The 25,137-nt window shown below is 61.4% G+C and overlaps 3 protein-coding genes across 4 annotated transcripts; 2 read left to right on the forward strand and 1 right to left on the reverse strand.

Moving 5' to 3' along the window:
• Positions 1-688: 688 nt before the first annotated feature.
• NDUFS2 (NADH:ubiquinone oxidoreductase core subunit S2) lies at positions 689-10,631 on the forward strand. Of its 2 annotated transcripts, XM_054001120.1 has the most exons (14): positions 689-810; positions 902-1,005; positions 2,293-2,483; positions 3,451-3,571; positions 3,666-3,778; positions 3,876-3,950; positions 5,494-5,571; positions 6,205-6,290; positions 6,376-6,495; positions 7,211-7,340; positions 8,225-8,320; positions 8,591-8,674; positions 9,858-9,915; positions 10,500-10,631. In XM_054001120.1, the coding sequence occupies exons 1-14, from the start codon at positions 704-706 to the stop codon at positions 10,535-10,537; spliced, it is 1,401 nt and encodes a 466-aa protein (XP_053857095.1). In that variant the 5' UTR covers positions 689-703; the 3' UTR covers positions 10,538-10,631. The 2 variants fall into 2 exon arrangements, with proteins under 2 accessions (XP_053857095.1, XP_053857096.1); XM_054001121.1 differs by lacking the exons at positions 8,225-8,320; positions 8,591-8,674; positions 9,858-9,915; positions 10,500-10,631 and adding an exon at positions 7,549-7,599 and having other exon boundaries at positions 703-810; positions 7,211-7,388.
• A 1,092-nt stretch (positions 10,632-11,723) lies between these two features.
• On the forward strand, positions 11,724-14,947 carry FCER1G (Fc epsilon receptor Ig). The gene is made up of 5 exons (XM_054001222.1): positions 11,724-11,790; positions 13,232-13,323; positions 13,456-13,491; positions 13,635-13,658; positions 14,810-14,947. The coding sequence occupies exons 1-5, from the start codon at positions 11,724-11,726 to the stop codon at positions 14,864-14,866; spliced, it is 276 nt and encodes a 91-aa protein (XP_053857197.1). The 3' UTR covers positions 14,867-14,947.
• Positions 14,948-15,577: 630 nt separating this feature from the next.
• LOC128820451 (cilia- and flagella-associated protein 45-like) lies at positions 15,578-25,136 on the reverse strand. Its single transcript, XM_054001227.1, has 14 exons — positions 24,574-25,136; positions 23,888-24,015; positions 23,419-23,557; positions 22,979-23,110; positions 22,528-22,655; positions 22,216-22,354; positions 21,621-21,788; positions 21,097-21,275; positions 20,473-20,602; positions 19,766-19,912; positions 18,830-18,943; positions 17,534-17,727; positions 16,730-16,954; positions 15,578-16,539 (listed from the first exon to the last, which is right to left on the reverse strand). Exons 1-14 carry the CDS (start codon positions 24,919-24,921, stop codon positions 16,461-16,463), a joined length of 2,250 nt encoding a protein of 749 aa, XP_053857202.1. The 5' UTR covers positions 24,922-25,136; the 3' UTR covers positions 15,578-16,460.
• Between the last annotated feature and the right edge of the window lies 1 nt (position 25,137).

The following is a 25,137-nucleotide window of genomic DNA, read 5'->3' on the forward strand; positions in this document are numbered from 1 at the left end:
CGTTTGTGGGGGACTGGTGGCACCCTGGGTGGGGGGAGCGTGTCCCATCACCCTCGGGGACAGCGCGCTGTCACCCCCCGGGCAGCGCCAGCTCAGGGAGGGGAGACAACCAGGACATGTCGGGCAGGGACAGGGAGGGGACAGGGGGAAGGGAGTCACCGCCACCCGGCATCCCCGTGTCACCACGGGAGGAAACAAGCGGGCACCTCCGTCCTGTCCCCATCCCTGTCCCCCTCCCTCTGCCCGTAACAAAGATGGCGCCTCCCTCCGCTCTCATTTTCCCTTACCAAACATAGCGGCGACCTTGCCCTCACCCATAATGGCGGCGCCTGGACCCTTTCCAGCCATGGCATCTCTGCGCACGCGCAGCTCTTCTGCCCACACCCGTCATGGCGGCGCTCACAGCTGCCTTTGCCCTTCCCAGCCACGTTCAAGCACACGATGGCGGCACATCTGCCCACATCCAACAAAGAGACGCTCGTTGCCTCTGCCCTTCCCGGCCGCGGCGCCCTCCGCCCTTGCGCAGCGCCAAGGTCACGATGGCGGCGCACCTGCCCACACCAACATGGCGGCACTCTGCCCGCCAGCACAACGGCGCTTTGCGCATGCGCATTGCAAATGGGATGCTAGCAGGTGATCTGCCCGTATCCAACATGGCGGCGCCCACGGCTTCTGCCCTTCCCCGCCATGGCGCCCCCCGCGCATGCGCAGCGCCAAGGGCACGATGGCGGCGCTGCGGGCGCTGTGGCGGCTCCGCGGCCCCTCGGGGCTGGGGGCGGCGGGGGCTCGGCTGGGCCCGGCCCCGGCCCGGTGAGCCCGCGGGGGACACGGGGACACGGCGGGGGGCGGGGGGCTGCGGGGAGGCTGAGGGGATGGCCCCGCTCACCGCCCGGCCCCGCAGGTCCCGCCAGTGGCAGCCCGACATAGAGTGGGCTCAGCAGTACGCCGGGGCCATCATGTACCCGAGCAAGGCCACCGAGAAGTGGGTGCCGCCACCCTGGAACGGTGAGGGGACAGCGGGGACCCTCTGGGAGAAGGTGGGGAGGGGGCTCTGGGGGACGCTGAGGGCTTTGGGGGGCCCTGAGGAGGGAGGACAAGGCCTTTGGGGGGGGTGTCGGGTGCTTTGGGGGTTTCATGAGGGCTTTGGGGGGACTCAGGAGGGATCCTGAGGCCTTTGGGGGGGCTCTTGGGGTGTCCTGAAGGCTGGGGGGGGCCCCAGGAGGCGTCTCAGGGGCTTTGGGGGGCTCTTGGGGTGCTCTGAGGTCTTTGGGGGTCCCCAAGAAGGGTCTCAGGGGCTTTGAGGGGGCACTTGGGGTGCTCTGATAGCAATTTGGAGGTCACTTGGGACAGTTTGGAGTCACTTAGGGCAGTTTGGGGTCACTCAGATCACTTTTAGGATCACTCAGATCAGTTTGGGGGTCACTTAGGGCTGCATGGGGGTCATTCAGAGCAGTTTGGGGTCACTTCGATCAGTTTTAGGGTCCCCCAGATCAGTTTGGGGTCCCTCAGGGCATTCAGGATCCCCACGAACCCTCAGCAGGTGCTGCTCCCTCCCTGCCCCCAGCATTTGGGGGGTTCTGTGCCCTCCCTGGGGGGCTGTCCCCGTGTCCCTGACCCCTCCCAGGGCTGTCCTTGTGTTCCCGACCCCTCCCAGGGGTCTGTCCCCATGTCCCTGTGTCCTCCCTGGGGAGGTGTCCCCGTGTCCCTGAGCCCTCTTTGTGTCCCCAGACCCTCCCAGGGCACTGTCCCCATGTCCCTGACCCCTCGGAGGGCTGACCCTGTGTCCCTCACCCCCTGGCATTGTCCCCCTCCATGTCCCTGACCCCTGGCATTGTCCCCCTCCATGTCCCTGACCCCCTGGCACTGCCCCCACCGTGTCCCTGACCCCTGGCATTGTCCCCCTCTGTGTCTCTGACCTTTTCTCTGTGTCCCTCGCCCCCTGGCATTGTCCCCCTCCATGTCCCTGACCCCCTGGCACTGTCCCCACCGTGTCCCTGACCCCTGGCATTGTCCCCCTCCATGTCCCTGACCCCCTGGCACTGTCCCCACTGTGTCCCTGACCCCTGGCATTGTCCCCCTCTGTGTCCCTGACATCTGGCACTGCCCCCCCGCCATGTCCCTGACCCCTGGCACTGTCCCCCCCCCCATGTCCCTGACCCCTGGCACTGTCCCCCCCCATGTCCCTGACCCCTGGCATTGTCCCCCTCTGTGCCCCTGACCTTTTCTCTGTGTCCCTGACCCCTGGCACTGCCCCCTCCATGTCCCTGACCCCTGGCACTGTCCCCCCCCCAGACAAGGACCCGGTGGCCCACAAGAAGGTTGCCAGCCTGACCATCAACTTCGGGCCGCAGCACCCGGCGGCGCACGGCGTCCTGCGGCTGGTGCTGGAGCTCAGCGGGGAGACGGTGAAGCGCTGCGACCCGCACGTGGGGCTGCTGCACCGCGGCACCGAGAAACTCATCGAGCACAAGACCTACCTGCAGGTGATCCTGGGATCCCTGAGATCCCCAATTCCATGGGATCCCCATCCCTGAGACCCCCATTTCCCTGAGATCCCCACGTGGGGCTGCCGCACTGCGGCACTGAGAAACTCATCGAGCACAAGACCTACCTGCAGGTGATCCTGGGATCCCCAGTTCCCTGGGATCCCCAATTCCATGGGATCCCCATCCCTGAGATCCCCAGTTCCCTGGGATCCCCAATTCCATGGGATCCCCATCCCTGAGACCCCCATTTCCCTGAGATCCCCACGTGAGTCTGCCGCACTGCCGCACTGAGAAACTCATCGAGCACAAGACCTACCTGCAGGTGATCCTGGGATCCCTGAGATCCCCAATTCCATGGGATCCCCAATTCCATGGGATCCCCATCCCTGAGACCCCCATTTCCCTGAGATCCCCACGTGGGGCTGCCTCACTGCGGTGTCGAGAAACTCATCGAGCACAAGACCTACCTGCAGGTGATCCTGGGATCCCCAATTCCCTGGGATCCCTGAGATCCTATTTCCCCAAAACCCCCATTCCCATGGGATCCCTGAGATCCCCAATTCCATGGGATCCCCATCCCTGAGACCCCCATTTCCCTGAGATCCCCACGTGGGGCTGCCGCACCGCGGTGTCGAGAAGCTCATCGAGCACAAAGTCTACCTGCAGGTGCCTCAGGATTCGCGTGGGATCCCCGTTTCCATGGGATCCCCATCCCTGAGATCTGTGGGATCCCCATTTCCACCAGACCCCACCCTCAAGGGACCCCCGATCCCATCTCAGGGCTGTCCGTGTGTCCGTCCAGCCCTGATCCCAGCTCAAGGTTTTCCGTCCATCCCAGAGTTCCTGCTCCCATTCCCAGCTCCGCTGGTGCCCCCAGCTCCTGGAGTGCTGCTCCCTCCAGCTCCTCCCAGTCCTCCCAGTATTCCCAGTGCTCCCAGTATTCCCAGTATCCGGGTTCCCGCAGGCCCTGCCCTACTTTGACCGCCTGGACTACGTGTCCATGATGTGCAACGAGCAGGCCTATTCGCTGGCCGTGGAGAAGCTCCTCAACATCCGGCCCCCTCCCCGGGCTCAGTGGATCCGAGGTGAGGCTCCCACCAGCATTCCCAGCTCCCTGGATCCCCCAGGATTTATGGGATCACCCCCTTTTCTCCCCTTTCCCCCCCCTTTTTTTTTCAGTTCTCTTCGCCGAGATCACGCGGCTGCTCAACCACATCATGGCGGTGACCACGCACGCGCTGGACATCGGGGCCATGACCCCGTTCTTCTGGATGTTCGAGGAGAGGGAGAAGGTGGCCTGGGGGGGTTCGGGGTTCGGGGGGGGGCGTTTGGGGCTGTGGAGGGGCCGGCGGGGCTGAGCAGCAGCGGGGTCCCCTCTGTCCCCCCCAGATGTTCGAGTTCTACGAGCGCGTGTCGGGGGCGCGGATGCACGCGGCCTACATACGGCCCGGGGGGGTGCACCAGGTGAGGGGCTGGGCCGGCTCCCCTTCCACGGGAACCCCATTCCCATGGGAACCCCATCCCTGGGAACCCCATTCCCACTGGAACCCCATTCCCACGGGAACCCCATTCCTGAGATCCCCATTCCCATGGGAACCCCATTCCTGGGAACCCCATTCCTGGGAACCCCATCCCTGGGATCCCGATTCCCATGGGAACCCCATTCCCATGGGAACCCCATCCCTGGGATCCCCATCCCTGGGAACCCCATCCCTGGGAACCCCATTCCCATGGGATCCCCATCCCTGGGAACCCCATCCCTGGGAACCCCATTCCCATGGGAACCCCATTCCTGGGATCCCCATTCCCACGGGAACCCCATCCCTGGGAACCCCATTCCCACTGGAACCCCATTCCCACGGGAACCCCATTCCCACGGGAACCCCATTCCTGAGATCCCCATTCCCATGGGAACCCCATTCCTGGGAACCCCATCCCTGGGATCCCGATTCCCATGGGAACCCCATTCCCATGGGAACCCCATCCCTGGGATCCCCATCCCTGGGAACCCCATCCCTGGGAACCCCATTCCCATGGGAACCCCATTCCTGAGATCCCCATTCCCATGGGATCCCCATCCCTGGGAACCCCATTCCCACGGGAACCCCATCCCTGGGAACCCCATTCCCACGGGAACCCCATCCCTGGGAACCCCATTCCCATGGGAACCCCATCCCTGGGAGCCCCATTCCCATGGGAACCCCATTACTGGGATCCCCATTCCTGGGAACCCCATTCCCATGGGAACCCTATCCATGGAATCCCTATTCCTTATTCCCTGGGGATCCCCATTCTCACAGGGACTCCATTCCCACAGGATCCCCATTCCTGGGATGTCTGTACCCCCAGGATCCCCGTTTCCATGGGAACCCCATTCCCACGGGAGCCCTATCCCTGGGATCCCCATTCCCACAGGGTCCTGATCTTTGGGATCCCCATCCCTGGGATCCCCATTCCTCAGACCCCACCCCTGTGCTGCCCCCATCCTTGTGACCCCCATCCCTGGCACCCCATTCCCTGGGGACCCCCCCATTCCCATGGGATCCCCTCACCCTGGGACCCCCTTTGGGCCCTCTCAGTGTGGACCCCCTGCCCCCATCCCTGGTGCCACCTGAGCTCCCACCTGTCCTGTGTGAGCCTCCAATCCCACCTGTCCCAATCCCAATCCCACCTGTCCCACCAATCCCATCCCCACCAATCCCACCTGTCCTGTGTGAGCCTCCAATCCCACCTGTCCCAATCTCAATCCCACCTGTCCCACCAATCCCACCTGTCCCACCTGTCCCAATCTCAATCCCACCTGTCCCACCAATCCCATCCCCACCAATCCCACCTGTCCCAATCTCAATCCCACCTGTCCCACCAATCCCATCAATCCCACTTGTCCCAATCTCAATCCCACCTGTCCCATCAATCCCATCTCCACCAATCCCATCTGTCCCACCTGTCCCACCAATCCCATCAATGCCACCTGTCTCACCTGTCCCTTGGGTCCCACCTGTGCCAGGACCTGCCCCTGGGGCTCATGGATGACATCTACGAGTTCGCGAAGAACTTCTCCATCCGGATCGACGAGGTGGAGGAGGTGAGGGGGAATCTGGGGAGGGGACAGTCGGGCTGCTGTCACCTGTCACCTGTCACCTGGGAGGGGCAGGGTCATTCCTCCCAGCCTGGGGAGATGAGGTGACGCAGATTGGGATGGACGGGGACAGGTGGACAGGTGAGGGGTTTGAGAGACAGGTGACAGATATAAGGGACAGGTGAGGGGTTTGAGAGACAGGTGACAGATATAAGGGACAGGTGAGGGGTGCCAGGGACAGGTGACAGATATAAGGGACAGGTGAGGGGTTTGAGAGACAGGTGACAGATATAAGGGACAGGTGAGGGGGGACAGGGACAGGTGACAAGTGAGACATATCAAGGACAGGTGATAGGTACAAGGGACAGGTGAGGGAGAGGGAGAATGAGGGGAATCAGTGGGACAGGTGGGAGTTCAGGTGGGACAGATGGGGTTGGTGGGACAGGTAGGGGTGCTGAGGACAGGTGAGGGGTACAAGGAACAGGTAAGAGATGGCAGAGACAGGTGAGGGTGCCAAGGAGAGGTAAGGGATGGCAAGAGAGGCACAGGTGATGGTGCCAGGGACAGGTGACAGTGCCAGGGCCAGGTGAGAAATGCAGGGCAGGTGCCAGGTGTGCCAGGTATCCCTGGTGTCCCCAGATGCTGACCAACAACCGCATCTGGAAGAACCGCACCGTGGACATCGGCGTCATCACGGCCGAGGAGGCCCTCAACTACGGCTTCAGGTGAGCTGGGGGGGATGCCCCAGGTGTGCCCCACCCCGCAGGTGGGCGGGGCCGACCCTCAGGTGCGTTTTTTGGGGTGTCCCAGCGGGGTGATGCTGCGGGGCTCCGGGATCCAGTGGGACCTGCGCAAGACGCAGCCCTACGACGTCTACGACCAGGTGGAGTTCGACGTGCCCATCGGCTCCCACGGCGACTGCTACGACAGGTACGGCCTCACCTGGCCTGGGGGGGCCTGGGGGGGCCTGGGGGGGCTGCCCCCCATCCCCCCGGGGGCTGCCAGTCCTGGGAACTGCCCAGTCCTGGGATTGCTGTGCCAGGAATCGCTGATCCCGCTGGATCCCCCACACTGGAATCCCATCCCATGGGACCCCATCCTTGGGACCCCATTCCCTGGGATCCCCATCCTGTGGGAACCCATCCTGGGACCCCATACCTGAGACCCCCAGGACCCCCCTCCCATGGGAACCCCATCCCTTGGAACCCCATTCCCTGGGGCCCCATTCCCAGACCCCCCCATTCCTGGGACCCCTCAATCCCAAATTTGGGGTGCAGGTCCCTCTGCTGGGTGCAGCAGATCCCATATCCCGGTTTTGGGGCGCAGGGGATCCCATGTCCCAGTTTTGGGGCGCAGGTACCTGTGCCGCGTGGAGGAGATCCCATATCCCGGTTTTGGGGTGCAGGGGATCCCATGTCTCAGTTTTGGGGCACAAGGGATCCCATATCCCAGTTTTGGGGCACAGGGGATCCCATATCCCAGTTTTGGGGCGCAGCACACCCCGTGTCCCAGTTTTGGGGCACAAGGAATCCCATATCCCAGTTTTGGGGCGCAGCACACCCCATATCCCAGTTTTGGGGCACAGGGGATCCCATATCCCAGTTTTGGGGCGCAGCACACCCCATATCCCAGTTTTGGGGCGCAGGTACCTGTGCCGCGTGGAGGAGATGCGCCAGTCGCTGCGGATCATCCTGCAGTGCCTCAATAAGATGCCGCCCGGCGAGATCAAGGTGGACGACGCCAAGGTGTCACCCCCGAAACGCGCCGAGATGAAGGTGACGTGTCCCCAGGTCCCCCATGGCTGGGGGTGGCACCCAGGGCAGGTGGCACCAAAGTCTAGTGACAGCCAGGGCAGGTGGCACCAAGGGCAGGTGGCACCGAGGGCAGGTGGCACCAACGGCAGGTGACAGCCAGGGCAGGTGGCACCAAAGGCACATGACACCAAAGTCTGGTGACAGCCAGGGCAGGTGACAGCCAGGGCAGGTGACACCAAGGGCAGGTGGCACCAAGGGCAGGTGACACCAAAGTCTAGTGACACCGAGGGCAGGTGGCACCGAGGGCAGGTGGCACCAAGGGCAGGTGGCACTGAGGGCAGGTGGCACCGAGGGCAGGTGGCACCAAAGGCAGGTGACACCAAGGGCAGGTGACACCAAGGGCAGGTGGCACCGAGGGCAGGTGGCACCAAGGGCAGGTGGCACCGAGAGCAGGTGGCACCAGAGTCTGGTGACAGCCAGGGCAGGTGGCACCAAGGGCAGGTGGCACCCAGGGCAGGTGGCACCAAAGTCTGGTGACAGCCAGGGCAGGTGGCACCAAGGGCAGGTGACACCGAGGGCAGGTGACACCGAGGGCAGGTGGCACCAAGGGCAGGTGGCACCAAGGTCTGGTGACACCGAGGGCAGGTGGCACTGAGGGCAGGTGGCACCAAGGGCAGGTGGCACCAAAGGCAGGTGGCACCCAGGGCAGGTGGCACTGAGGGCAGGTGGCACCAAAGTCTGATGACAGCCAGGGCAGGTGGCACCAAGGGCAGGTGACACCAAGGGCAGGTGACACCGAGGGCAGGTGGCACCAGCACAGGGCAGCGACATCAAGGCAGGGACACCCAGGCCTGGTGACACCCAGGGCAGGTGGCAGTGCTGCAGTGCCACCTCTGTCCCCACAGACGTCCATGGAGTCCCTGATCCATCACTTCAAGCTCTACACCGAGGGCTACCAGGTGCCACCCGGGGCCACCTACACGGCCATCGAGGCCCCCAAGGTGACACTTCTCGCCTTGTTTGTCCCTGTCCCCATGTCCCCAACCCTGTCCCTGTGTCTCCATGGCGTCTGTCATGTCCCCAGTCCCATTCCCATGACCACAACCCTGTCCCCAGCCCTGTCCCCATGTCCCCATTGTCCCCATTGTCCCCATGTCCCCACTGTCCCCCCAGGGGGAGTTTGGGGTGTACCTGGTGTCCGATGGCAGCAGCCACCCTGTCCCCATGTCCCCATTGTCCCCATGTCCCCATTGTCCCCATTGTCCCCACAGGGGGAGTTTGGGGTGTACCTGGTGTCCGATGGCAGCAGCCGTCCCTATCGCTGCAAGATCAAAGCGCCCGGCTTCGCCCACCTGGTACGGCCTGGGCACACCTGGGCACACCTGGGGAACACCTGGGATACACCTGGGGACACTTGGGGGACACCTGGGCACACCTGGGATACACCTGGGGAACACCTGGAATACACCTGGGGACACTTGGGGGACACCTGGGCACACCTGGGATACACCTGGGGAACACCTGGGATACACCTGGGGACACTTGGGCACACCTGGGATACACCTGGGGACACCTGGGATACACCTGGGGACACTTGGGGGACACCTGGGATACACCTGGGGACACTTGGGGGACACCTGGGCACACCTGGGATACTCCTGGGGACACTTGGGGCACACCTGGGGACACTTGGGGGACACCTGGGGACACTTGGGGGACACCTGGGCACACCTGGGGAACACCTGGGATACACCTGGGGACACTTGGGGGACACCTGGGGACACTTGGGGGACACCTGGGCGCAGCTGGGGGACATCTGGGGAACATCTTGGCACACCTGAGGACACACCTGGGGACACCTGGGCATACCCGGGGGACACCTGGGCACACCTGGGAGGTACCCGGGGGACATTTGGGGAACATCTGGGCACACCTGGGGACACCTGGGGACACCTGGGCACACCTGGGAGGTACCCGGGGGACATTTGGGGAACATCTGGGGACACCAGGGATACACCTGGGGACACTTGGGGCACATCTGGGATACACCTGGGGAACACCTGGGCACACCTGGGGACACCTGGGGACACCAAGGGCTCAGGGGACACTGGGGGGATCCCTATGGGTGTGTTGCTGTGGGGGATATGGAGGGTAATTAACACCTGTGGGTTAATTGGGGCTCTCTGTGGCTAATTAGGGGCTAACTGGGGGTCCCAGGGTTTAATTAGGGGTTAATTGGGGGTCCCTGTGGATTGGTTAACTGGGGGGGTTCCTGGGAGTTAATTGGGGGTCCCTGTGGGGGTCCCCATGGGTTAATTGGGGTCCCTGGGGCTTGAGGGTTGATTGGGCATTCCCCATGTGTTAATTGGGGGTCCCTGGGAGTTAATTGGGGGTCATTAACCATTAATTGGGGGTCCCTGGGATGGTTCCTATGTGTTAATTTGGGGTTAATGGGAGGTCGGTGTGTATTAATTGGGGATTAACTAGGGGTTCTGGTGTTAATTTGGTGTTAATTGGGTGTTAATCATTGTTCCCCAGGCCGGGCTGGACAGGATGTCCCAGGGCCACATGCTGGCAGACGTGGTGGCCATCATTGGTACGTCCCCCTCCCCTTTTGGGGTCCTTTCCCCATTTTGGGAGTCCCTTTCCCCATTTTGGGGGTCCCTTCCCCATTTTCTGGGGTCCCTTTCCCTATTTTGGGGTCCCTTCCCCATTTCTGGGGTCCCTTTCCCCATTTTGGGGGTCCCTTCCCCTTTTGGGGTGCTCTTTTCCTGTTTTGGGACTTTGTTCCCCATTTTTGGGGTTTCCTTTCATTCTGTTGGGTTTTTTTCTCCGTTTCAGGGACTCCTTCCTTATTTGTGGGATTTCTTCTCTTTTTGGGGTTTCCCTCCCATTTTGGGGGGCTCTTCCCTGGTTTTCTCCTATTGGAAGCCTCCTTCCTTTTTTGGGGGGGGGGGCTCCTTCCAGTTCGAGGGGGCTCCTTCCCCAATTTGGGGAGGGGGTTCTTGCCCAGTTTGGGGTCCCCATCCCCATTTTTGGGAGGTTCCTTCCCGATTTTGAGGGTCTCCCTCCCATTTTAGGGCGCCCCTTCCAGTTTTGGGGTCTCCTTCCCCTTCCCCACATCCGTTTCCTATTGCTGGGGGTTTTGGGGTGCCCTGACCCCCCCTTTTCCCCCTGCAGGCACCCAGGACATCGTGTTTGGGGAGGTGGATCGATGAGGGGGGGTCCCCGGCCCCTCTCCGTGTGCTGCTGCAGTTTGGGGGTGCCCCCGCCCCCCGTTTCGAGTCAAATAAAGCCAAACTCGGCTCCTGAGCTTCCCTGTCCCCTTTGTCCCCCCTTTGTCACCGCTGTCACCTCCTCCCCTGTTTTGGGGGGGCTCCTTCCCCAGTTTGGGGGGGGGGGGTCTTGCCCAGTTTGGGGTCTCCTTCTCCTTTCGGGGGGCTCCTTTCCCATTTAGGGCCTCCTTCCCAAATTTGGGGAGGGGGGGGTTTCTTTCCCAGTTTGGGGTCTCTTTCCCCATTTGGGAACTTTGTCCCAAATTTGGGGGGGGGGCTCCTGTCCAGTTTGAGGCCTCTCTCCCCAGTTTGGGGGGGCTCCTTTCCATTTAGAGTCTCTTCTCCTTTTGGGGCCTCTCTCCCGAATTTGGGGGGGTTCTTACCCAGTTTAGTGCCCCTCTCCCCATTTTTGGGGAGATCCTTTCCCCTTTTGGGGTCTCCCTTTTAGGGTCCCTTCCCCTTTTGGGGCCTCTCTCCCCAGTTTGGGGGAGCTGCTTCCCCAGTTTGGGGTCTCCTTTCCCCTTTTGGGGTCTCCTTCCCCTTTTAGGGTCCCTTCCCCTTTTGGGGCCTCTCTCCCCGGTTTGGGGGGGCTCTTTCCCCAGTTTGGGGTCTCCTTTCCCCTTTTGGGGTCTCCCTTTTAGGGTCCCTTCCCCTTTTGGGGCCTCTCTCCCCAGTTTGGGGGGGCTCTTTCCCAAATTTGTGGGGGCTCCTTTCCCCTTTTAGGGTCCTTTCCCCTTCTGGGGCCTCTCTCCCCAGTTTGGGGGGGCTCTTTCCCCAGTTTGGGGTCTCCTTCCCCTTTTAGGGTCCCTTCCCCTTTTGGGGCTCCTTCCCCAGTTTGGAGGCAGAAGGAGCCCCCCCAAAAAAAGGGGGGAAGGGGCTTCCCCACAGCTCCCCCTTCCCGCGGGGATTTTGGGGACCCCCGGGGGTCTCTGCAGCAGCTGCCCCGGGTCTGGGCGAGCGGCCGGACGTCGGTGGCCGCGGGTGACACTTGGGGACAGCGGAAGGGAGGGAGGTGGCACCGGGGAAGTGGGGGAGGGGCGGGCGCTGCGGTCACTGCCGGGACCGAGGGGACCCCGCGGGGACAGTGGGGACAGCGGGGACAATGGGGACAATGGGGACAATGGGGACAATGGGGACAGCGGAGGCGCGGTGCCTGCTCGGCCTCGTCCTGCTGGGGGCACCCGGCCTGGCCGCAGGTGGGCACGGGGGGGATTTAGGGGATTTGGGGTATCCCGGGGGTTTGGGGGGATTTGGGGTGTCCGGGAGATTTGGGGGGTTTGGGGTGTCTGGGGGGGATTTGGGGGATTTAGGGGATTTGGGGTATCCCGGGGGTTTGGGGGGATTTGGGGTGTCCGGGAGATTTGGGGGGTTTGGGGTGTCTGGGGGGGAATTTAGGGGATTTGGGGGGATTGGGGGGGATTTGGGGTGTGTGGAGGGATTGGGGTGTCTGGGGGGGATTTAGGGGATTTGGGGATTTGAGGGGATTTGGGGTATCTGGGGGGGATTTAGGGGATTTGGGGTATCCCGGGAGGTTTGGAGGGATTTGGGGTGTCCGGGAGATTTGGGGGGTTTGGGGTGTCTGGGGGGGATTTAGGGGATTTAGGGGATTTGAGGGGATTTGGGGTGTCTGGGGGGACTTGGGGTGTCTGGGGGGGATTTAGGGGATTTGGGGTATCCCGGGGGTTTGGGGGGATTTGGGGTGTCTGGGAGGTTTGGGGGTGTCCGTGGGATTTGGGGGATTCAGGGGGGTTTAGGGTGTCCGGGAGATTTGGGGGGAATTCGGGGGGGTTCGGGATGTCCGAGAGGTTTGGGGGGATTGGAGGGATTCAGGGGATTTGAAGGGTTCGGGGTGTCCGGAGGATTTGGGGTGTCAGGGGGGCTTAGAGGATCCAGGGGGATTGGGAGGAATCCGGGGTGTCTGGATTGGGGGGTGTCCAGGAGGCTTTGGGGGATTTGGGGAGGCTGAGGAAATTTGGGGGCCCAGGAAATGGGGGGTGCTGGGGTAGGCGGGAAGGGAGGGGATTTAGGGGATTTGGGGTTTCCGGAGGATTTGGGGGATCCAGGAGATTTGGGGGATGGGAGGGGGGGCAGGAAATGGGGGTGCTGGGGAAGGAACTTGTAGGGCCGGAGGTTTTAGGAACGGGGGGGGGGGGGGGGTTTCAGGGATTGGGGGGTCCCGGGGGTGAGAGGGCTCAGGAATGGGGTGCTCATGACTTTGGGGGTTTTTACGGATTGGGGGGGGTCCCGGGGGATGGGGGCATGCGGGGATTTGGGGTCTGAGGGATTTGGGGTTGTAGGGATTTGTGGTCACAGGGATTTGGGGTCCTGGGGATTTAGGGTTGCGGGGATTTGGGGTCCAGGGGATTTGGCGTCGCAGGGATTTGGGGTCCTGGTGATGCATCACGTCCCCTTCCCCATTCCCTTAACTTTTGGGGTGCCCCAGGGACCCCCAAGGTGCTCCTGGGCTTGAGGGGGGCTCCCTGCACCCCAACCCCCCCAGACCTCAGGCACGGGGGGGGGGGGGGGGGCTCTGATGCCACCCAAGGCGCCATCGATGCCACCTGCGGGGTGACACACGGAGCCGGGGCATCCCCAAAACCCCCCAAAACTCCCCCAAATCGCCCCAAAACCCCGCAGGGGCCCTGGCCGAGCCCGAAATCTGCTACGTGCTGGACGCGGTGCTCTTCCTCTACAGCCTCATCCTCACCGGCCTCTACATCCGCCTCAGGGTGAGCCCCACGAACCCCCCTTTTTTTTTGGGGGGGGGGGTCCCAAACTTCCCCTCCTCGCCCCCCCTCCCCATTTTTACCCATTTTCCCCTTTTTTCCCCTCATTTGGGTTTTCTCTCCCCCCCTCCCCAGTTCGTGACTCAGCGGCTGCGGAGAGCGGATGAGCAGGTAAAGGGGGGGGGGGGAAAGGGGATTTTGGGGGGGGGTTTGGGGTGCAGGGAGGGTGGGGGGGGCTGTGGGGGGCTGGGGGTGTCCGGCTGTGCCCCCCCCCAGCCCCCCAAAATCCCCTTTCACTTTCTGTTCCCGGGCAGAAGGAGGAAGAGGCCGTTTATGCCGTGAGTCACACGGGGGGGGAGGGGGCAGATTTTGGGGACCCCCCCTCCGAGCTGGGTGGGGATTTTTGGGGGGGCGCAGGGGTTGTGCTGGGGAGGGGGCACATCCCTGGGGTTTGGGGGTAACCCCCGGATGTTGATGGGCTGAGATTTGGGGTCCTCACCCAACAGTGGGGTGAGATTTGGGGTGTCCCCCCCATTTATGGGGTGAGATTTGGGGTGGTTGGGATTTGGGGTCCCCCCTTCCCTAAAGAACCAATTATGGGGCTGAGATTTGGGGTGTCCCCCTGCATTTATGGGCTGAGATTTGGGGTGTCCCCCTGCATTTATGGGGTGAGATTTGGGGTGTCCCCCCCATTTATGGGGTGAGATTTGGGGTGGTTGGGATTTGGGGTCCCCCCTTCCCTAAAGAACCAATTATGGGGCTGAGATTTGGGGTGTCCCCCTGCATTTATGGGGTGAGATTTGGGGTGTCCCCCCCCATTTATGGGATGAGATTTGGGGTGGTTGGGATTTGGGGTCCCCCCTTCCCTAAAGAACCAATTATGGGGCTGAGATTTGGGGTGTCCCCCTGCATTTATGGGGTGAGATTTGGGGTGTCCCCCCCCATTTATGGGATGAGATTTGGGGGTGGTTGGGATTTGGGGTCCCCCCTTCCCTAAAGAACCAATTATGGGGCTGAGATTTGGGGTGTCCCCCTGCATTTATGGGGTGAGATTTGGGGTCCTCACCCCCTTTATGAGGTGAGATTTGGGGTGGTTGGGATTTGGGGTCCCCCCTTCCCTAAAGAACCAATTATGGGGCTGAGATTTGGGGTGTCCCCCTGCATTTATGGGGCTGAGATTTGGGGTGTCCTCCCCACTTAAAGGGCTGAAATTTGAGGTGCCCCACCATTTATGGGAAGAAATTTGGGGTGGTTGGGATTTGGGGTGTGTGTCCCCCCCCCCCCCATTTACAGGCTGGGATTTGGGGGTGTCCTCCCACCTATGGGGTGAGATTTGGGGTGTTTGGGATGTTCCCCCTCTCCTAAAGATGCCATTAATGGGGTGACACTGGGGGGGGGTGACAATGGATGGCTGTCACTCTTGGGGGTGGCACAGACCCCCCCCACCCCCCAGACACCCCAAAAATCCTCCCGACCCCCCCCCTTGCAGGGTCTCAGCTCCGGGCACCAGGAGACCTACGAGACCCTACAGATGAAGAGCTCGTGACCCCCCCGTGACCCCAAACCCCCGCACCCCATTTCCCACCCCCCTGCCACCACCGGGATGGAAAATTGGGATTTTTTTTCCCACAAAAATGGAAAAAATTGGGATTTTTTTTATCCCTGGAAATGCCGGATGTGGGTAGAAAATTGGGATTTTTTTTCCTATAAAAATGGAAAAAATTGGGATTTTTTATCCCTGGAAATGCCGGATTTGGGTAGAAAATTGGGATTTTTTTTCCTATAAAAATGGAAAAAATTGGGATTTTTTATCCCTGGAAATGCCGGATTTGGGTAGAAAATTGGGATTTTTTTCCCATAAAAATGGAAAAAATTGGGATTTTTTTTATCCCTGGAAATGCCGGATTTGGGTAGAAAATTGGGATTTTTTTCCCATAAAAATGGAAAAAATTGGGATTTTTTTCCCCCTGGAAATGCTGGATTTGACCCCAAATTTCTGCTGCGGGGCTGAGCCCCCCCCCTCTCAAATTTGGGGGGGGGGAGGATGTGAAGATTTTGGGGGGGGGGGTCTCCCCAAATTCTGACCGAAGAAACCCCATGGAAATAAACCAGTTCAAACCAGTTCAAACCAGTTCAAACCAGTTCAAACCAGTGCTCCCAGTTGAACCCAAAAGCTGCGGCTTGGTTCCAAGAGGGCAGGGAGGGTAAAAAATGGGATAAAATAGGTGTAAAATACAGATTAAAAACGTAAAAAAACAGAGATTAAATGGGGTTTAAAGGGTTGAAAATTGGGGGTAAAAATTGGGATTTAATGGGTTAAAATAGGGATAAAAATGGGTTAAATTAGGGGTTATAAAGGGTTAAAAATCGGGATAAATGGGGGAAATGTAGGGATAAAAATTGGGATTAAAAGGAGTTAAAAACAGGGATAAAATGGGTTAAAAGTGGGTTAAAAGAGGGAGAAAAATGGGTAAAAATAGATAAAATATGGGTTAAAATAGGGATAAGAAAGGGAAAATTGGGATAAAATGGGTTAAAATAGGGATCAAATGGAGTAAAATAGGGATAAAAGTGGGTTTAAAATGGGTTAAAAATACACATAAAATGGGCTCAAAATTGGGATAAATGGGTGTAAAAGGGTTACAAACAGGTGCAAAAAAGGGTTAAAATTGGGGTAAAAATGGGTTAAAAATAGATGAAAATGGGTAGAAATAGGGTTTAAAGTTGGTAAAAAATAGGGATTAAAAATGGGTAAAAATAGGGATTAAAATTGGGGAAAAATAGGGATTAAAATTGGGGAAAAATAGGGATTAAAATTGGGGAAAAATAGGGATTAAGATTGGGGAAAATGGGGGTAAAATGGATTCAAATGGGTTAAAATATATAAAAATGGGTAAAAAAGAAGTAAAAAATGGGCTCAAACCGTGGAAAAAAGGAGAAATGTCCCCCAGGTCCCTGGGGAACGGCAGCTGGCATCAGGAGATGGCACCAGGGTGGCATCAGCAGGTGGCAGGGTGGCACCAGGAGGTGATAGGGTGGCACCAAAGTGGCATCAGGAGGTGGCAGGGTGGCACCAGGGTGGCATCAGGAGGTGATAGGGTGGCACCAGGGTGGCATCAGGAGGTGGCACCAGGGTGGCATCAGGAGCTGGCAGCGCTGGCCGTGCCCCAGGCCTTCTTCTCCACCAGGGCACAATACCTGTCGGGCACGCCGCTGTCCCTGCGGGGCACAGAGTGACACAGGAGGGGACATCAGCAGTGCCAGCAGGTGCCAGGGGTGGCAGAGGTGACAAGAAATGCCAGAAGGTGACACAGGAGGGGACAGGATGTGACAGAAGAGGTCCCAGGAGGTGGCAGGAAGTGACAGTGGTGGCACAGGAGGTGACAGAGGTGACATCGCCACCCCGCACCTGAGGCGCTGCAGTTTCTGCTGTCCCACGCGTGCCAGGCGCTCTGCCCGCTCCCGCGCCCGTGCCAGCTCCCGCTGTCCCTCCTCCACGGCCGCGGCTCTGTCGCGCTGTCGCCGCTGTCGCGACTCCCGGATCTGCTCCCGCAGCGCCTCCGCGTGGGCGCGCTGTGCCCGCTGCCGTGCCAGCTGCTGCTGCTGCTCCTGTGCCAGCTGCTGCTCCTGGGCACTGGGGACACGGGGACACCTCTGTGACACTGTGACACTGGCACTGTGCCCGCTGCCGTGCCAGCTGCTGCTCCTGGGCACTGGGGACACGGGGACATTGGCACTGGGACACTGGGACACTGGCACTGTGCCCTCTCCTGTGCCAGCTGCTGCTCCTGGGCACTGGGGACACGGGGACACTGGCACGGGGACACTGGGACAGGGACACGGGGACACCACTGGGACACTGGCACTGCGCCCGCTCCTGTGCCAGCTGCTCCTGGTGAGCACTGGGGACACGGGGACATTGGCACGGGGACACTGGCACAGCCCCCTGGGTACAACTGGGGTGGCTCAGGGACACTGACGCTGTCCCCTGGGCACAGCTGGCACGGCGCCTGGAGTGACACTGGTGTCCCCAGAGCCAGCAGGATGGCACAGAGACCGTGCCAGAGCCACCTGGTCACACCCGGGTGACACTGGTGTCCCCAGAGCCAGCAGGATGGCACAGGGACACCGCCACACCTGGCACGGCCCCTGGGGTGACACCGGAGTCCCCAACCCCCCCAGCTGTCCCCGTGCCACGCCCGGTGCCACCCACCTGAGCAGGGTGAGGAAGTCGCGGCGCTCCTGCTGCAGTGCCAGCGCCAGCTGCTGTCGCCGCTTTGTCGCCTGCTCGCGGCGGCCGCGCTGCAGCTCCTGCAGCAGCTCCGCGCGGCGCCGCTCCCGCTGCAGCTCCCGCTGCCGCCAGGCCCGCTCCGCCGCCTCCTGGCTGCGCCTGGAGCGCAGAGCCTCCTGCGGGGACAGCGGGGACATCGGGGACATCGGGAACATCGGGGACACTGGGGACACTGGGGGCACTGGGGACACTGGGGACAGGGACAGCTCCCGCTGCCGCCAGGCCCGCTCCGCCGCCTCCTGGCTGCGCCTGGAGCGCAGAGCCTCCTGCGGGGACAGCGGGGACATCGGGGACACTGGGGACCCTGGGGACATCGGGGACACTGGGGGTATTGGGGACATTGGGGACGCTGGGGACAGGGACAGCTCCCGTTGCCGCCAGGCCCGCTCCGCCACCTCCTGGCTGCGCCTGGAGCACAGAGCCTCCTGCGGGGACATCGGGGACAGTGACAGGGACAGGGGACCCTGGGGAAATTGGGGACATCGGGGACACTGGGGACCCTGGGGACATCGGGGACATTGGGGGCACTGGGGACACTGGGGACAGGGACAGCTCCCGCTGCCGCCAAGCCCGCTCCGCCACCTCCTGGCTGCGCCTGGAGCGCAGAGCCTCCTGCGGGGACATCGGGGGCAGTGACAGGGACAGGGGACACTGGGGACACTGGGGACACTGGGGACACTGGGGACACTGGGGACAGGGACAGGTCCTGGCACTGCCAGTCCCGCTCCGCCGCCTCCTGGCTGTGCCTGGAGCGCAGAGCCTCCTGCAGGGACATTGGGGACATCGGGGACAACGACAGCTCCCAGTGCTGCCAGTCCCGCTGCGCCTCATCCTGGCTGCGCTGGTTGTGCAGAGCGTCCTGTGGGGACGTTGGGGACATTGGGGACAGTGACAGGATACCCCTGGGGACAGTGCCAGGCTGCCCTGGGGACAGGGACAGGGGCTCCATTGCATCCTGACTGCGCTTGGTCCTCATTGCGTCCTGTGGGGGACAGTGACAGGGAACGCTGGGGACAGTGCCAGGCTGGCCTTGGGGACAATGACAGGCTCTGCTTGGTCTGCAGAGCGTCCTGAGAGGAGGGGACAGTGCCAGACTGGCCTTGGGGACAGCTCTGGAAGCGCCCAGCATTGCATCGTCCCTGCTGCCACCGCTCCAGGATATCCCCCGACAGGGGGACAGATCCCCGGGGAGGGGACAGGGGTGGCAGTGCCACCCACCTGCGCCTCCTGCCAGCCCTGCTCGTGCTCCTGCATGGCCTTGACCCGGTCCAGCTCCCGCTGCCACTCCTGCCGCAGCCGCGCCCGCTCCGCCTCCAGCGCCGCGTCCCGCTCCTGGGGACAGCGACACGGCTGGGGACAGGGACACTGGGACAGCGACACTGGGACAGGGACACCGGGACAGCGACACCGGGACAGGGACACGGCTGGGGACAGGGACACCGGGACAGCAACACCGGAACAGGGACACGGCTGGGGACAGGGACACCGGGACAGCAACACGGCTGGGGACAGGGACACCGCGACAGCGACACCGGGACAGTGACACCGGGACAGGGACACGGCTGGGGACAGAGACAGCGGGACAGGGACATTGGGACAGGGACAGCGGGACAGGGACACGGCTGGGGACAGCGACACCGAGACAGCGACACCGGGACAGCGACACCGCGACAGGGACGCAGCTGGGGACAGGGACACGGCTGGGGACAGGGACACCGGGACAGGGACACTGGGACAGGGACACGGCTGGGGACAGGGACACCGGGACAGGGACGCAGCTGGGGACAGGGACACGGCTGGGGACAGGGACACCGGGACAGGGACACTGGGACAGGGACACGGCTGGGGACAGGGACACCGGGACAGGGACACAGCTGGGGACAGCGACACGGCTGGGGACAGGGACAGCAGGACAGGGATACCGGGACAGAGGGACAGGGACACTGTGGGGGACAGAGCCCTGGGAAGGTGACAAAGCCAAGGAAGGTGACAGCTCTTTGGGGTCCCTGAGGGGACAGTGCCTTAGGGTGGAACAGCACCCTGGAGAGGTGACAGCACCCAGGGGAAGTGACAGCGCCCCGGGGAGGTGACAGCGCCCCGGGGAGGTGACAGCACCCAGGGGAGGTGACAGCGCCCTGCCAGCCCCGCCCTCACCGCCTTCTGGCGCTGCTCCTCCAGGGCCCGCAGCTCGGCGCGCCTGTCGCGCTCCCTGTCGCGCTGTCGCAGCCGCTGGTTCTCCGCGTCCGCCGCCTTCATCTCGGCCAGGAACTGCCGCTTGCGCTGCTGCTGCTGCTGCCAGGCCTGGCCACACCGCGGGGACACCGCGGGGACACCGCGGGGACACCGATCCCGTCACCGCAGAGCCCCGCACACGCCGCCTTCCCATGGGGATCCCAGTTCCGTGGGACCCGCATTGCTCGGGATCCCCCATTCCTTGGGATCCCAAACCCCTGGGATCCCCATTCCCTGGGACTGCTCAGGACCCCCTTTCCCTGGGATGCCCCATTCCCTGGGATTCCCCTGCCACAGATCCCAGTTCCCTGGGATCCCAAACCCCTGGGATCCCCCTCATTAGCATCCCCATTCCCTGGGACCCCCATTGCCTGAAATCCCCATTCCCTGGGACCTCCCGCACCTTGGGACCCCAAACCCCTGGGATCCCAAATCCCTGGGATTCCCCTCCTCAGGCCCCCCCATTCCCTGAAATCCCCATTCCCCGGGATCCACAGCAGCTCCATGTCCCCTCCTGCTGATGCCACCATGTCCCCACAGCCACCAGAGCCACGACCCCACCCCACGCTGCCCCCAGCCCTTCCAACCCGAATTCCCAAATTCCCGAATTCCCGCTGAGAATCTCGGACCTCGCGATCCTCCCTCCTCATCTGCTCCAGGTGCTCCAGGAACCTCTGGCCCTCCTGGAATTTCTGCTTGGCCCTCAGCGCCTGCTGCTCCTGGTGCTGCTCCATCTGCTGGAGCAGCTCCCGTTTGGTGCTGGGAATTCGGGAGTCATTCAGGAATTATTTGGGAATTCGGGAATGGAAAAGTTCTGGTCCAGTTCCAGAATTGTGGAGTGCACGGGGTGGGGAAGGGGAAAAGAGGGGAAAGGGAAAGGGGAAAGATGAAAAAGGGAAAAGATGGAAAAGAAAGGGAAAAGGAAGGAAAAGGGAAAAGGGGAAGGGGAAAGAAAGAGAAAGGAAAAAGGGGAAAGGAGGGAAAGGAAGGGAAAGGGGAAAGAGAAAAGGTGAAAGGGAAAAGAGGGAAGGGGAAATGGAAAAGAAGGGAAAAGAGAGAAAGGGAAAAGAAGGGAAAAGAGAGAAAGGGAAAAGAAGGGAAATGGGGGGAAAGGGGAAAAGGGAAAGGAACAAGGAGAAAGAGGAAAGGGAAGAGGAAGAAGAGGGGAAAAAAAACGGGGGAAGGAAAAAGAGATAAGGGAAAAGGGATAAGGGAAAAGAAAGGAAAAGGGAAAGGAAAAGGGAAGCACGGACCTGATGAGCTCCTGCTTCCTGCGGCGCTCCAGCTCCTCCTGCAGCTGCAGCTCCTTCTCCCGCTCGCTGTCCATGAGCCGCTCCAGGCGCTGCTCCTCCGCCCGCAGCTCCCCCTGCGTCTGCCGCTGCTCCGCCAGCTGCCGGTCCAGGATGGAGCTGCAGCGGGCACCCAGCAGGAGCTGCGGGAATGGGAATGGAAATGGGAATGGGGATGGGAATGGGAATGGGAATGGGAATGGGGATGGGGATGGGAATGGGAATGGGAATGGGAATGGGAATGAGGAATGGGGATGGGAATGGGGATGGGAGTGGGAAATGGGGATGGGAATGGGAAATGGGAAATGGGTATGGGAATGGGGATGGAAATGGGGATGGGAAATGGGAATGGGAAATGGGAATGGGGATGGGAAAGGGAAGGGAAGGGAAGGGAAGGGAAGGGAAGGGAAGGGAAGGGAAGGGAAGGGAAGGGAAGGGAAGGGAAGGGAAGGGAAGGGAAGGGAAGGGAAGGGAAGTTCCAGCCATACCGAGTTCAGGTGCCGCATCTCAGCCTCCTGCTCCAGCCTCATCCCGGCCGCGCGCTCCAGCAGCTCCCGCCGCTCCCGCTCCCGCTCCCGCTCCAGCTCCGAGCGGGCCCGCGCCTCCCGCAGCTCCTCCTGCTGCTGCTCCGCTCTGCGGGCCTGGCTGCGCTCCTCCTGCGGGACAGGGACAGCGACACTGCTGGGGACACTGCTGGGGACATTCCCGGGCCTCCTGCAGGACAGGGACACTGCTGGGGACACTGCTGGGGACACTGCTGGGGACATTCCCGGGCTTCCTGCAGGACAGGGACACTGCTGGGGACACTGCTGGGGACACTGCTGGGGACATTCCCGGGCCTCCTGCAGGACAGGGACACTGCTGGGGACACTGCTGGGGACACTGCTGGGGACATTCCCGGGCCTCCTGCAGGACAGGGACACTGCTGGGGACATTCCCGGGGTCCTGGGGGACATTCCCAGGGCCTTCTGTGGGGACAGTCCCGGGACATTCCAGGAGCCCTGGCATGAAGGCAGTGGGAAAAACGGGATCAGGGAATTTGGGATCGGGAAATTCGGGCTCGGGAAATCGGGAGATGCCCACGAAAGCCGCGTCCTGGCGGGATTTGAGGATCTGCAGCCGATCCGCGAGCTCCCGGCGCGGAGCCCGAGCCTCCTCCTGGATCCGCTGGAATTCCTCGGTGCCGACAATGAGCGAGGCCGGGGGCCGATCCCTGGGAATTCTGGGGGACACGGACCAGGATCAGGGGCATGGGGACAGCTCCTGGTGCCCCCTGTGTCCCCAAATCCCATCTGCATCACCAAATGTCCTCAGGGTCCCCAAATCTCTCTGGCTCCCAAATTCCCCTCAGTCTCCAAATCCCTTCTGGGGTCCCCAAATCCCCTCGAGCCTCACACGAGCTCCCGGATCACGTCCTTGGTGAAGACCCGGATGGTTTTGGGTTTGTCCCGGGGCGAGGGCACCGTGCCCGGGGCGCTCCTCACGGCCCGGAGCTGCACAATGGCGCTGGAGGGGCCTGAAATCTGTGGGAAAGGGTGGAGTGAGACCCCAAAATCAGCCCAAAATCGTCCCACAAACCCACCCTCAAAATCCCCCAAAAATCATCCCCAAATACCCTCAAAATCTCATAAAAATAATCACAAAATCCCCTCAAAAGCCCCCACAAAATCATCCCCAAAATCACCCCATAATCCCCCAAATCCCTCAGAATTCCCCAAATCTCTTCAAAATACCCCTAAAATCCCCAACAAAATCCATCAAATTTTGGGGTGAGATTTTTGGGGTGAGAGACTCCCGAATGCCCCAAAATTCCACCAGAATTCCTCCAAAATGGATCCAGCCTCACCTTCTTCGCCCTCTCCCCCTCTTCCTCCTTGTCCTTGTCCTTGTCCTTGTCCTTGTCCTTGTCCCTGTCCCTGTCACGGTCCCACTGCTCAGCCCTGCCCAGCTCCGCGCTCCGCGCCCGCCGCAGCTGCTCCTGTGGGGACAGGGGACATCGCGGGGACAGCCCAGCGACATCCCGAGGCATTCCCGGGGGACATTCCCAGGGATATCCCGGGTAGATTCTGGGGCAGTCCCTGGATCAGAAAAATCGGGACCAGGAACAGCGGGATCCAGTAAAATCAGAATCAGGAAAAGCAGAATTGGGAAAATCGGGATTGGAAAAATTGGCATCAGCAAAGCGGGATTGCGAATAGCGGGACCAGGAAAAGGGGATCAGGGAATTTGGGATCAGGGAATTTGGGATTGGGAGATTCGGGCTCGGGAAAATCGGGAGATGCCCACGAAAGCCGCGTCCTGGCGGGATTTGAGGATCTGCAGCCGATCCGCGAGCTCCCGGCGCGGAGCCCGAGCCTCCTCCTGGATCCGCTGGAATTCCTCGGTGCCGACGATGAGCGAGGCCGGGGGCCGATCCCTGGGAATTCTGGGGGACACAGACCAGGATCAGGGGCACGGGGGAAAAAATCGTAGATTTTGGGAGAAAAAAAAAAAATTAAAATTTAGGGGAAAAATCACAAATTTTGGGAAAATGAATCCTGAATCTTGGGGCCCGAATTTTAGGGAAAATATCCCAGATTTTGGGGGGAAAAAACACCAGATTTTCAGCGAAAAAATCCTGAATATTATTTTTTTATCCTGAATTTTGGATTAAAAAAAAAAAAAGCGCCTGATTTTTAGGTGAAGAAATCCCGAATTTTGGGGAGAAAAATCAGAGATTTTTGGGGGAAAAAATGGCGGATTTGGGGAGCCTCACATGAGCTCCCGGATCAGGTCCCTGGTGATGACCCGGATGGTTTTGGGTTTGTCCCGGAGCGAGGGCAGCGCTCGGGGGGCGGCAGTGACATCGCGGAGCAGCACGATGGGGCTGGAGGGGCACGAGAGCTGCGGGAAAGGACGGGGTGAGACCCCAAAATCCCCCCCAAATTCCCCTCAACTCCCCCCCCCCCAAATCCCATAAAAATCGCCCCCAAAATCCCATACAAATCCCCTGAAAATCCACCTAAATCAACCCCAAATCCCCCCAAACCCCTCAAAATCCCTACCCCAAAACTGCCCCAAAATTCCCCCAAATCATCCCTAAATCCCCCTAAAATCTTCCAAATCACCCCAAAATCCTCCAAATTCCTCACTAAATACCCCCCAAATCAGCTCAGAATCACTGCCAAATCCCCTAAAATCACCCTAAAACTGCTCTTCATTTCCCCACCCCCCCCAAAAAAAAAAATCCTCCAAATCCCCCCAAAGTCACCCCAAATCACCTCAAAATGCCCCCAGAAATCCCCCTCCAAATGCCCCTAAAATCTCCCAAAATCCCCTCAAAATGCCCTCGGTGCCCAAATCCCGCACCCGGTGCCCAAATCCCCCCTCCCCAGCCCTGCCAGGTCCCCCCCGGTGTCCCCGGTTCCCCTGCCCGGTGCCCCCCGGTGCCCGACCCCGCACCCGGAGCTCCCCGGGCGGGCTCCGAGCCCCGGAGCTGCTGCGGAGCCTCCGCCGAGCCCGGGGGGGACGGGAGGGACCGGGGGGCTCTGGGGGGACAGAGGTGGCACCGGGAGGGTTTTGGGGGACACGGGACCCGGGGGATTTGGGGACACGGGACCCCGGGGTGTCCCCGGGAGGGTTTTGGGGGACACGGGACCCGGGGGATTTGGGGACACGGGACCCCGGGGTGTCCCCAGGAGGGTTTTGGGGGACACGGGACCCGGGGGATTTGGGGACACGGGACCCCGGGGTGTCCCCAGGATGGCGGGAGGCGGATCCCGGGCAGGGGCGGCTGTCGCGTGTCGCCATTGGCGGATGCCGATGTCGCGATTGTCGCCAGGCCCGGCCGTGGGAGAACGGCAGCGGCTGTCGCGAGATGTCCCCAACGGCCGCCGGCGCGAGCGGCGCTGTCCCCAACGTCCCCAACAGCCGCGGGGGGATGGGGGATCGGGGGGTCCTGGAAAGGACGGGGTGAGACCCCAAAATCCCCCCTCGCGGGACACATCGCCACCGTCGGTCCCCGCA

Source organism: Vidua macroura, chromosome 29 (genome assembly GCF_024509145.1).
Source record: "Vidua macroura isolate BioBank_ID:100142 chromosome 29, ASM2450914v1, whole genome shotgun sequence".
In the NCBI taxonomy this organism is placed as follows: Eukaryota; Metazoa; Chordata; class Aves; order Passeriformes; family Viduidae; genus Vidua; species Vidua macroura.